This window comes from Equus asinus, chromosome 22, assembly GCF_041296235.1.
Source record: "Equus asinus isolate D_3611 breed Donkey chromosome 22, EquAss-T2T_v2, whole genome shotgun sequence".
Classification (NCBI taxonomy): domain Eukaryota; kingdom Metazoa; phylum Chordata; class Mammalia; order Perissodactyla; family Equidae; genus Equus; species Equus asinus.
Window position 1 is genome coordinate 53822073 of NC_091811.1, and position 12574 is coordinate 53834646.

Sequence of the window (12574 nt, forward strand, 5' to 3'; positions counted from 1 at the left end):
TTATATAACAAACCTGCTTTTATTTAGCAATGAGAAGAGAGCAGAGGGCAGAGGAAACATCACAGGGAGACAGGCCCTGTACATCACAGAAGTAGCCACTTGTGCTTTCATGACCACAGTGAGGGAGGAACTCAACACTTGGAAGACGGGGACTCCCTGGGCCAGTGGGAGCCAGGGGCAGTTGGCCAGCTCTGGAGCAGCACCCAGGCAGTGACCTTCTGATGGTGAGCAGTGGGAGCTCAGGAGGAGCAGGTGTAGGCAGAGAGGAAGAAGGAGGGTGCGCAGCAACTTCAGTTCTAACTGAAGGAGTAAGAGACGTAGGAAGCAGGAGAGAAGAAGCAGCGTGAGGAGGGGACAGTGCAGCTGGAGAAGGGGCCTGAGACAGCGTGGGACCGAGAGCCGGCGCCAGAAGTTCAGTGCTGGTAGCTCTTCCTGCTGGAGGTTGAGGTGGTGGTGTATTTGATGGTGGAACTGCCGCCCCCAGTGGAACTGAAGCCACCTCCAATGCCTCTGCCACTGCCGGAACTGAAGCCACCTCCAATGCCACTGCCACTGCCAGAACTGAAGCCACCTCCAATGCCACTGCCATAGGAGTAGCTGCTGCCTCCACCCAGGCCTACACCACCGCCAACGCTGCTGGAGCCGCCATAGCCGCCGGAGACGGTGGACTGCACCACGGCTGTGGACGGGAGAGGGACAAGGACACACAAGACTCGGTGAGCTCATTCTGCCAGCCTGAGTCCAGTCAGAAGAATACAGGGCAAGGGAGGGAGGCAAGGAAAAGTACTTACAGATGTTGACTTGTCCAACGCCTTCCCCACTCAGCCTAGGAGGAAGGAAAGACAGAGGGCATGAGACCTCAGAGAGCCACCGCTGGACCAGTGAAGGAAGCCTTGGTGTTGAGCATAGTCAGTGGGGAAAATGCCTTTAAATAGTTCTCCGAGAGTAGCAATTATGGCCACCACTAGAGTGCCTTAAACTTGCTGACTGCCTGGACATCCTGGAGATGGACCCAGATGTTTAGAAGGTTGTGTGAATTACCCACCTGCACTCCTCGCCCTCCAGCAGCTTCCTGTAGGTGGCGATCTCCACGTCCAGGGCCAGCTTGACATTCATCAGCTCCTGGTACTCCTTCAGCAGCCGGGCCATGTCTTGCTTGGCCTTCTGCAGGGCATCCTCCAGACCAGCCAGCTTATTCTTGGCATCCTTGAGGGCCATTTCTCCACGCTGCTCAGCATCAGCAATGGCAGTCTGCAGGTTGGCGCACTACAGGGGGAACAGGCAGAACGAACTTGCAATGTAGGCTTCCAAGGAGACTAACCCTGGTTCTTCTTTTCCATTAAGGAAGGTTTCTAGAGCCCAGAGTTCATGACTCTTTGTCCAGTCTTTGTCCATTCTGTAAACCTATCTAGTCTGGGAGCCAGTGAGAAAACCTATGCCTCTGTGTGTTAACCAGCCTGCATGAGGATGTGAGTGGCGACTGGTGGAAGTTACTACAGCAGACATAAGACCAGGGGACATTGGAAGAAATGGACTCACTGGTTCGTTTTGAATGTGACAGTTTTAGAAACATCCACATTTCATATGGATGCCACACTAACTTATAGAAACTACAAACATCCTCAGCGCGGTGATGAGTTTCACATCAAAGAGTCGAGACCTTGACTTCCTTCCACCTCACAATTTTAGGTAACAACGATCTTCATCCTGTGTTCTTACTTGACTGTCTTCTTCACATTGACTCTCGAGAAGGTGTGCAACAATCTTCCTCACTTTCTGGTCTGCCCTTTCCTTTTTCAATTGCTCCTTGTATTCCCAAATCAACAGTTCCTACATAATCTCTTCTCAATGCCTCTAGACTATATTTTTACATCTCTGATCAGTCGGGATTGGTCCTGCCACGTGACTTCATCTTTCGCTAGTCTTTGCAGCCATCTCTCCTAACCTGTGGGAACTCATTAAGGAGGAGCTGCGTGCCCTCTGCTCCCTGCAGTTCCCTCAGTGCCCAGGAATTTCCCAGTGATGGTGAGAGTGCCTGCTGGTCTACTAAGGAGACGACGATGCTTTTCTTCCCCACAGTCCCCCAGCGTACCTGCTTCTTGACGTGGTCGATCTCAGATCTCAGCCTCTGGATCATGCGGTTGATCTCAGAAATCTCCTGCTTGGTGTTGCGCAGGTCGTCACCATGTCTGCCTGCTGTGACCTGAAGCTCCTCGTACTGCAGTCCAGAGGGAGAGAAGGCGGTGTATATGGGCTTTAACACACTAAAGGTGACTTTCACTTCTGAATCAGACATGTATTAAACTTGAACCTAATGCCTTCTCTACCAGGGATTTTGGGAAGAGTTGACATTATAAGATCACTGGATCCTGTACACCAATCTCAGGCCATCTTTGTTATGGGACCACTGCCTGTCTAGTTCTCTTTGGGACCAGCAAGGGTCTGTACTTTGTTTCTGAGCCAGCATCAGGGTGAAGGTAAAGTAGAGATCACTAGCTGTTTATCTATGGTAGCTTTTCCTCCGCATTTGGTTTGACTTACAAGACTTGGACATAAATTCTGTAGATGTCTACCCTATGAGTGGATGGAACATATCCTGTGAGAGGACTCCAGCTGCCTTGAAGTCGATTTCCCCATCGAGCCTGTAGCCTGGTTGGTCTTGAGAGAGGGGGCAGAAGGGTTCCTCAGCAGCTGCCAACTCACTGCTCACCTTGCTCTGGTACCAGGACTCAGCCTCAGCCCGGCTCCTCTGAGCGATCTCCTCATATTGGGCTTTGACTTCGGCGATGATGCTGTCCAGATCCAGGCTACGGTTGTTGTCCATGGAGAGGACCACAGAAGTGTCTGAGATGTGGGTTTGCATCTGAGCCAGTTCCTGCGGAACACGAGATCGTCAGATCATCTCTTCCTGTGACATTTACAGAGGGACCCAACCCAAGGTCTTGCACCCTTTGCAGAGCCCCACAGGGTAAATCCAAGGGGGTGGAGATGCTTACTGCGTCATAGAAGGCTCTCAAGAAGTTGATCTCATCTGTGAGGCTGTCTACCTTGGCTTGTAGTTCAACCTTATTCATGTAGGCAGCATCCACATCCTATGGAATAAGCCAACAGTTGAGTCAGCTGAGCTCTCCTTCCCAGTCTGCCCATCTTTTAGTCTCCCTACTATTCTCCTGTCTGATGTGGGCAGGGACCCCGTGTCCTCTCTTTCTGCAAACAAACATGAGCGCCTGACCTCAAGCAGCTCACCTTCTTCAGAGTGACAAATTCATTCTCTGCTGTCGTGCGCTTGTTGATTTCTTCTTCATATCTAGAATTAGAAAGGGATGAGGCGTAATTGAGCTGGTGGTGAAGATGATACTGAAACAACAGCCTAGAATCTGAACTTTCCATACAATGGATACACCCAAATTGAGCTTTCCTGCCAGTGAGCCTAAAGGATGATTTTTTGAGTCCTTAAATATTTTCCTCTTTACTCTCCTCATCCACCTATATGGCCCATTGGCCCTCTGGGGTTTGCTTTTGGGCAATAACTGTGTTTTTCATGTCCATGGACATGTTTTTCTAGGATTCATGCCCACACCTGACCTGGTCACCCAGTAGTCTTGAACTGTGCGCCTCAGGAAACTGAGCCCATGTCCCTCCTGGAACTCACTTATTCTTGAAGTCCTCCACCAGGTCCTGCATGCCCCTGAGCTCCGAGTCCAGGCGGCTTCTCTCCCCGAGGATACTGTCCAGCTGTCTCCTGAGGTTGTTGATGTACTGCTCGAACAGAGGCTCCAGGTTCTGCCTCACGGTCTTGGTGCCCTGCTCCTGGAGCAGGGTCCACTTGGTGTCCAGGACCTTGTTCTGCTGTTCCAGGAAGCGCACCTGGAGGAAGACAAGATGGTTATTTGCCAGACAAAGGAAGGAAGCAAGAGATGTGAGTTATCAGGTCCCCAAGCAGGCCTGGTGGTCACCGCGATGCTGGGCCTCTACAGAGCATGTACAGAGGCTCAGGCTGACAGGTCGTGTGCCCCACATCGTTTCCTTGCCCCCCACAGATCTCACTGATGAAACCTACACCTGAATCTACTCCTTGCCCTCCAAGTTATGGAAGCTACAGTGCCCTTCAACATCTCATCTCTCTCTCTTATTGAGTGCCATCACAAATCTAGTTAAATCACAAATTTAATTAAAAATATTTTCCTGATATAATATGAAATTTTTTTAAGAGAGTTCCTTAGTTAAAGGGATGTCAAATCTTTAGAATCTAATGATTTTAAATTCCTTTCTACTTAATGAGTGGATTCCAATCTAACTCTCCATTTAGCGCCCTAGTGTCTTCTAAATAAACTTCCTCAATGGCCATATTCTGGTTCTACTAGTTTAGTATTTCTATGGATTTATCAATGCTTCTGAGTTCTTTTCTTCTAATCCAGCAAGAAAGTATTTTCTTTTTGTTTTTCTTTCCCTCTTGTCTAGAGCTCTAGCCAGTTTTCCATTGTAATTTTCTTCTTAACCTCTTCGACTCTTCAGAAGGTAAAGCCAGCCCATTGCATTCTCTCATTTCCCCATATCTGCTTCAAGGTTATCAACAGTTGAGAATTCTTTCTAGGCAGGAATGAGGGACGTTTAAAGGCTCAGTATCTCTAGAGCATGTCCATCACCTCCTGCCTGTGCTCAAAACAGAGCCCACCTGGCATCCCCAGGAACAGCTAGCCTGGGTCCCCTCAACCCTCTCCCATCGTCTCCCCCTGTAGGACGTTGGTGGTTCTCTAGTTTGGGGACTCTGAAATCCTCCTGGAGGGCGGGTCCTCCCGGCTCACCTTGTCGATGAAGGAGGCGAACTTGTTGTTGAGGGTCTTGATCTGCTCCCGCTCCTCAGTTCTCACCCGCTGGATGGTGGGGTCGATTTGCAGGTTCAGAGGAGTGAGGAGGCTCTGGTTGACGGTGACCTCTTGGATGCCTCCAGGAGGGCACACAGGGAAGCCAGAGCCCCCATAGCCACCAACAAAGCCAGCGCCACCACCGAGCCCAAAGCCAGCACCAGCTCCACCGCCGAAACCAAATCCACTCCCGGCTCCACCTCCAAAGCCAAAGCCACCTCCAACTCTGCCACCATATCCGCCACTGATGGCACAGCTGCCCCCTCCGATGGAGATCCTCTTGGAGCCCCCCAGGTTATAGAGGCTGCGGCTGCCGAAGCCAGCTCCTCCACACACTCCACCGAGCCCGCCACTGCCCCTGGAGCGGGACACGGAGATGCTGCTGAAGCCAGAGCGGCCGGCCCCAGGGAGTCTGGCTGAGCCGGCGCTGAAGCCGCGGTGGGTGATGGTTTGGCTCTTCCTGATGGATTTGCTAGACATGGTTCCTGAAGATGAGAAGGCTTTAGAAAGCGCGAGAGGCTGGAGGGTAGAGCTGAGGGGAGGAGATGTGTGAGCTAAGCCTCCCGGCAGCCATTTATATAGGGTGAAAATGGGCTGGGCTCAGTCTTGGAAGGTGAGCTTGCAGATTGGGAAGGGCTGGGCTTTACAAATAGTTAGATCACATCTGGATTAACACGAAAGTATGAAGATTGCATTTTTGGCTTCCTTTAGTCAGGGAAAATTTCTCCTGCCTTCCAGCTTTTACTTGTTCTCAGCACCCTAAGCCTATTGTCCATTAACTGAGCTCAGAGTTAGTCACTGTCTCAGACAGAAGTTCCACATGTCATGCTTGTGTGTCAGAAGGGACGAAGGGCTCTCCCTCCAGCTGGCATTTCATCCAGCAGAGTAGCTCAAGATCGAAATCATGGATGGCATGTGCCTTAACAGAAAGCTTCTCAGCCTCTTTCATCACGTATGAAAGTTGAATATCACTTTTTTCCTTTTATGTAATAAAAGAAGTGATAGACAAGTGTAATAACAACATAATGGGCCCTGAGTACCTATCACGCAGCCTTAAAAAATCTCTCATGGCCACACTCACATCTTCCACACTCCCACCCAATTCTCTACCAACGCTAACTTATTTGAATGACAATCCGCAGATCACATCTTTTCTTTAGTAGAGAATTCTTTATTTATGTGTACATGACAGACTCTTAAAAAATACAACCAAATTCCATTTTTATTGTTTAAAAATTTATGTTCATTAACATCAACAAGCCTGTATTTAATCCCCAGATATTGCTATTTGCATTATTTATCTGTCAGATTTTGATTTCCTAAATCTGGATCCAAATAAGCTCCATATATGTTGTATTTTGGTGACATAACTTTAACATAATTTGTATTTTAAATCATTAAATTCACCTTCATTCTTTTCCTTGCAGTTTATTTTTCTAAAAACCAGGTTATTTGTCCCGTGCTGCTTTTCGTACTTTGGAGTTTTCTAATTGCGTGCTTACGGTGCGTCACAACACGTTACTGTGTCCTTCACAATCCTGTAAACTGAGAGCTCAACCAGAAACTTAATAAGCTATATAGTTAAACTTTCCAGATGCGGATGGAGTAGAATGCCTATTTATATATTGAATATTGTTAATACACAGTTAGTTAACTATTTTAAAATTAAAAAGTAATATATGTTTAAGCAACAAAATACATGCTCAAGGCACTTCTCCAGCCACTCAATTCCTACATATCTGGAGGCAAGCTGTGTCCAATTTCTTGTGTCCTTGTTGTCACCTCACTTGGATATATTTCGGTGCTTTTCCTGGCATGGGGGTGTGTGTGTGTTTGTGTTTGTGTGTGTGTTTTACATACATAATGTACATAAAATATTGTATGTATATATTTATGCATATATATCACGCACACGTATATTCTCTGTTCCCACTACTCTTGTGTTGTATCTGCTTTCTCCCCGTATCTGTGTTTCTCTTGGTCTCTTCCACGCTGTGACAGCTCTTTCATGACTGCTGCTGTTCTCCACCTGCACATGTGGGCCCGTTATTGCACACTCAGCAATGTGTTTTCCACTGTGTGCTGTTTTCAATTTAGCCTTCATTTCTATTGTGGATTTTTTTTCCTTCTCTGCTCCTTTCCTGGGCTCTTCAAGCTAATGTTTTAATCTTTTATTGTCTCACTACATTGCCCCTTTATTCTCTCATTTTATCACAGTGTGTTCATTTCATTGAATGTTTTTTTCTTTTGGTGAGGAAGTTTGGCCCTGAGCTAAGACCTATGCCAGTCTTCCTCTATTTTGTATGTGGGATGCTGCCACAGCATGGCTTGATGAATGGTGTGTAGGTCCGCGCCCGGGGTCCGAACACACAAACCCCAGGTTGCCAAAGTGGAGCACACAAACTTAAATGTCTACACCATGGGGCTGGCCCCTCCTTAAAGTTTTGATGCTGTTTTATTGTGACTTTTCCTGTTGAGTGTTTTTTACATGTTTGTTGTTTCTCCTATTCCCTGCATTTTTTAATGTAAAATATCTTTTGTGGGTCCTGCAATGGTTCCTTTGTGACTCGTGCTCATCCTTGAATAAAGTGAGCAACTTCTGGGCCTGCCATTTGAAGAAAGTATTCTGGAGGAGGAGCCAAGGCCATATCCAGGCTAACAGGATTCTCCGTATGACACAGGGCTGTGTGAATAATTCTTTTACTCTTCAACTCAGCTAAACCAACAAAGATTGCTGCCTAGTGGCTCACAGTTCAGCTCAGCTTTCTTTGCTTCACTAACAAAATGCTGACATTGGCCTTGACTCTGATTTGTTATTTAACCCTGCCTTCACTGTTTCTAGAAACTTCATGACAAATGGGGTCCTGCCTCCAGCCAACACACCCAGCTCTGACTGGTGCAAACAAGTGATTCTTGGATTTGCGCCTGAGGACCTGTCCTTTCCGCTGACTGGTGGGAGTTCCATGAGTCAGCAGAGGCCGGTGTGGTGACTCTCAGTGTCAGCTTGTGTGGTGCTCCTTGTGGTCGCCATGTTGTTTGGTTTGATTTGTCTGTGAGAATGTTCTTCCCTGGGTTCTTCTGAGATCTGCAGTGGAGGGCAACTAACCATTGTGTTAGTATGTCTCTGTTTCTGTGAGAATATCCCTCTAGTTTTTTGGTTTAGGGATTGTAAGATCCTTTGCTTTTGCTGGTTGAGAGTGGAGTTTACTTTTATGTTTCTTGTTCTTGTTCTTCTTTTTAGGTAATTTCTGAGAAGCCCTGCTGATCTACTGGTTAAGATTTGGTGCTTTCACTGCCGCAGCCCAGGTTCATTTCCTGGTCAGGGAACCATACCACCCGTCAGTCAATTGTCCATTGGTTGTCATACTGTGACTGTGATGCTGAACCCTATGCCACTAGTATTTCAAATACCGCCAGGGTCACTGATTTTCAAATCTAACTTCCCAACAGTATTATATCTATTATAACCACCAGCCACTTCCTAAAGAAATCTAGTACTCACTTATATTCAAATTTCCCTGATTATCTCTAAGATGTCTTTTTACTGGTTTTTTTGGAGGCAACATCCTTACTAGGTCACACATGTGATGGCTATGTCTCTTCAGGTTCTTTATTCTTAACAGCTTCCTTCCTCTTTTTTTATACCGTTGATTTGTGGAGAAGTTGTTTTTTTCTATAGAATGTCTGTCTTCTAGATTTGGCTCATTGGCTCCTCTTGGTGCCACGTAACTTCTTCTATGCCCAGTTTTCCTGTGTACTGGTGGCTGTATTAGTGTTGACTGGATTTAGTTCCATTGTTTCAGGCAGGAGTATGTACTAGCTGGTGCTCTGTACTCCCTATTGCATCGTATCGTGAGGTACATAATGCTAGTTGCCCAGTGTTTAGTGATGTTAAAACTAGTCAGGGAATTTCTATGGTTTCAGCCCTATCTCTCCATTAAATAGTACACAATAAAACTTCATCTAAGCTTTTAATATCCATTGATCAATTCTCAGATGTATTATTTCATTAAGGATTGCAAAATGGCAACTTTCCGATTTTACCATCCTGTGTCTACATTCATCAGCTGGGAGCTGTCTGTGAAGAAGGACTCCTCATCGTTTACTTTTTAAGTAACCTAATATTTAATTCCTACAGGAAAGTCAGAATAAGTGCTTGATTCTTCCCCTTTATTTACCACTTTTCAGAATAGTGGATTGGGACCCTAGCAATTTCTGAAGGTAATCAGGAAGTGTTTTGTTTGGTCATTTGTTTTTGGTATAATTATAAATTCACAGTTTTTACAAAATACATTAGATATGTTTCAGTCCGTTGCCATCATTAATCCTTTTGGTGTGTAAATTGTCCCATTTTAGGCCTCTGGGAGCTCTTCAGATTGGCTTCTGTATCCTCTAGATGGGACCCTGTTCGCTTTGAAAGCTTCTCTGTCTGGGACGAGATGTCTCAAGCGTACCTTGTCCTTATCTTGCAACAGACATGGAATCAGCCATAGCTCCCACTAGCTCTGGGTCCTTTTCTTCGGAAATGATATTCCTAAACTAGAATTTGGATGCTAGACTGCTCATTGTTATTGGGTTGTCTTTGCTTTGAAGCATTTTCAGCAGACAGAGCTAGGAAAAAATTAAGGTATACTAAAAAAAACACAGAAGTTTATGCTGTTATTTCGAATTCAAATAGAAGATCACAGGCTGATTTTTTACCTGTATTTATTTTTGTCACATTGAAAAGCTTGGCTCCGAATGACATAAGCCTATTACTTGTTTGCTTTATCCTGGAACATACCTATGATAGTATCAAAACATCAATACCAACATTACTGTTAAAAATAGGTCTACTGAATGCAGTTTATTATTTCTTTGTGGCTAGTTTCTCCAAGTGCCATGAAGGAAAACAAATTGGGCAAAGGGAGTGGAGAGTTAGAAACAGGGGATGAAGGAAAATTTTCATGAGCATCCAGATACATTCTAGGCTGGAGTTAAAAACGGGAGAGGAAGTGAGGTTATCCATTACTACAATTGATGGAGAAGAGTTTCTTAAGTGAGAGGTGCACGGGCATAGATGACAGTGGCCTTAAAAAGGGGGCTGCTACCAGAGTCTGAGGAGATTGGGGACAGTAAGAGTATTGGGGGAAATGGCACCTCTGAGTGGGCTCACCTCCAATCCCAAAGAGGAAGATATTCCTGCCCCACACCCACTTTCTAGTGCCAAAAGGACCGTGGTGACCCTGGCGTCTGGGAAGTGATAGCATTGAGGAGAAGGGACTGCCCCACAGGAGTCATGGTCAAAGAGGGATACACCTACTGCTAGAAGTGGATGCCTCAACCCCTTTGTCCTCCCATCTTTGGATCTACTGCCAGCTTTTCTTAAAGCCAAATACAGTGAAGAGTTAGCTAGCGAGGAAGTCCATAGGGATTGCCTCCTGGGGCACGGAGCAGGACAGGGAAGAGCAACCGGCTCTCAGCACGTCTTTGAAATTTTTCCTCCTTGACTGTGCTGACCCCACTCCTCCCACCGTGAGATGTGATTCTGCGCTTTGGGGTGTGCTTGGGATTCTAGCCAATGTGGCTAGAGTCTACACTGGACGACTAACCAGCGATCATGCTGGATCACAGAAGATTCAGGTAAGGTGGACTTTGGACATGGCTTCTAACTAGCAATAAATTCTTCTACTTGAGGGTGTTATTGAAAAGATGTATTTCCTGTCTTTTCCAGATGCCTGGACTCTGTACTGGAGAGGGCAATTGGCTAGCCTCCTGAGGAGTCAAATCCACTATCTAACCACCATTGGTATAGAGCACTCCTTCCTTGCCTCAAAAACAAGTCTTTGCTGTTGCAAAAGAAATCTATTGCTTCTATTCAGCCCTCAGTGTTTTATTTTCATGGGCTTTACATCTAGAGGTTAAATGTTTTGTCCCTTTGTGCCAAAAGGTGTAACCACGTTTACTCTCAATTGTCCAATAATTATGACATATCGGGAGAATTCTTTTTCCTTTCTCTTTTGAAAAATGTTTTAGTGATGAAAGTCACACATACTCAACATTTAAAAATTCAGAAAGTACACAACTTAAAATAGATATACATTACTTGGGTCTACAGCAACTTGAGATAACCAACATTATTGTTTTAGCATGTGTCCAATTATTTCTCTGTCTCTCTCTCTCAATCTTAGTTGTTTTATAATTTTGTTTACAAAATTAGTGTTAGTTGAAGATACAGATGTCACTTTGAGCCTCATACCTTAAGCACTTTTTGTAATAAACTTTTTATTTTAGAATTGTTTTAGATTTACAAAAAAATTGTGACGACAGTACAGAGAGTTCGTCTGTACCCCACACGCCCAATTTCTCCTATTATGAATTCTTCACTTTAGTGTGGTACACCTGTCACAATTAAGGAACCAATATAAATATATTATTACCGACTGGTCCATACCTCATTCCGATTTCCTTAGCTTTCACCCAGGGGCCTTTTTTGTGTTCCAGGACCTCATCCAGGATGTTACATTACATTTGGTCATCATGCCTCCTTAGACTCCTCTTGGTTGAGACAGTTTGTCTGGCTTTCCTTGTTTTGAGCACCTTGAAAGTTTTGACGAACCGTGGCCAGGTATTTTGTAAATGTCCACAATTGGGCTTTCTCTGACGTTTTCTCAGGATTAGACTGGAGTTATGGGGTTTTGAAAGGAAGACCACAGAGGAAATGTGCCCTTCTCATCACATCATATGAAGGGTACATGCTATCAACATGACTTATCGCTGTTGATGTTAACCTTGATCAACTGGCTGAGGGAGTGTTTGTCAGATTTCAATACCGTAAGGTTATTCTCCACCCCCTTTTCACACTGTACTCTTTGGAAGGAAGTCATTACACACAGCCCACAGTTAAGGGGAGGAGTTATTCTCTACCTCTCGAGGAGGGGTGCACCTATGTAAATAGTTGGGAATTCTTCTGCGTGAGAGGTGCCTTTCTTCCCTCATTAATTTATTTGTTCAATCATTTATTCATATGGGCTCATGAAAAGTTATTTTATGCTTTGGATTATGATCCAATACTGTATCTATTTTTTAATTTATGGCTCAAATTATTCTAATTTGGCCATTGGGAGCTCTTTCAGTGAGTTTTTTGGACTATTTCCTTACTTTTTGGCAGTGAAAGAAGCTCCAGGGTTCATCATATATATTTCCTGCCCCATTCTTAGAATCTGTCCTTTCTCCTTCATTCCTGATAAAGAAGCTTTCCTTCCTAATGGGATTAGTCAGGGTTCTCCAGAGAAACAGAACCAGTGGAAGACAGATGTACATAGAAAGAAATTTATTATTGGGGATTGGCTCATGTGATTTAGAGGCTGGCAAGGCCAGAATCTGCGGAACTGATGACCCAGTTCAAGTCTGAAGGCTGGGAGGTTGTTGCAGACCTGGGAAGTGCCGGTGTCATAGTAGGAAGAAAATCAGGCAAGAGAATTCTCTCTTACTTAGTGGAATGTCAGCCTTTTTTTCTATTTAGGCCTTCAGTTGGTTGGATGAGGCCCACGTTTATTAGAGCGGGCAATCTACTTTACTCAGTCTCCAAATTTGAGGGTTCATCTAATCTGAAAACATCCTCACAGAAATACCCAGAATAATTTTGACCATCTGGGCACTTTGTGGCCCAGTCAAGTTGATACATACAATTAACCATCACACTAATGTTGGGTAATGGTATTAGAAAC

The 12574-nt window shown here is 45.1% G+C and overlaps 1 protein-coding gene across 2 annotated transcripts; it reads right to left on the reverse strand.

Annotated features, from left to right (window-relative positions):
• On the reverse strand, positions 1-5416 carry LOC106835250 (keratin, type II cytoskeletal 6A). Of its 2 annotated transcripts, XM_070494104.1 has the most exons (10): positions 4806-5416; positions 3653-3867; positions 3247-3307; positions 2997-3092; positions 2711-2875; positions 2093-2218; positions 1046-1266; positions 792-826; positions 572-679; positions 1-535 (listed from the first exon to the last, which is right to left on the reverse strand). In XM_070494104.1, the coding sequence occupies exons 1-10, from the start codon at positions 5343-5345 to the stop codon at positions 414-416; spliced, it is 1689 nt and encodes a 562-aa protein (XP_070350205.1). In that variant the 5' UTR covers positions 5346-5416; the 3' UTR covers positions 1-413. The 2 variants fall into 2 exon arrangements, with proteins under 2 accessions (XP_070350205.1, XP_014702950.3); XM_014847464.3 differs by having other exon boundaries at positions 1-679.
• Positions 5417-12574: the final 7158 nt, after the last annotated feature.

What these genes read in the sequence shown, in the direction of transcription:
- LOC106835250 (XM_014847464.3), bottom strand. Translation starts at nt 5,345, where the DNA reads ATGTCTAGCAAATCCATCAGGAAGAGCCAAACCATCACCCACCGCGGC. An exon ending in AGTCCTGGTACCAGAGCAAG is followed by an intron (nt 2,219 to 2,710) that starts GTGAGCAGTGAG and finishes TCTGGACTGCAG; the next exon opens with TACGAGGAGCTTCAGGTCAC. An exon ending in CTGGAGGGCGAGGAGTGCAG is followed by an intron (nt 827 to 1,045) that starts GTGGGTAATTCA and finishes CCTTCCTCCTAG; the next exon opens with GCTGAGTGGGGAAGGCGTTG.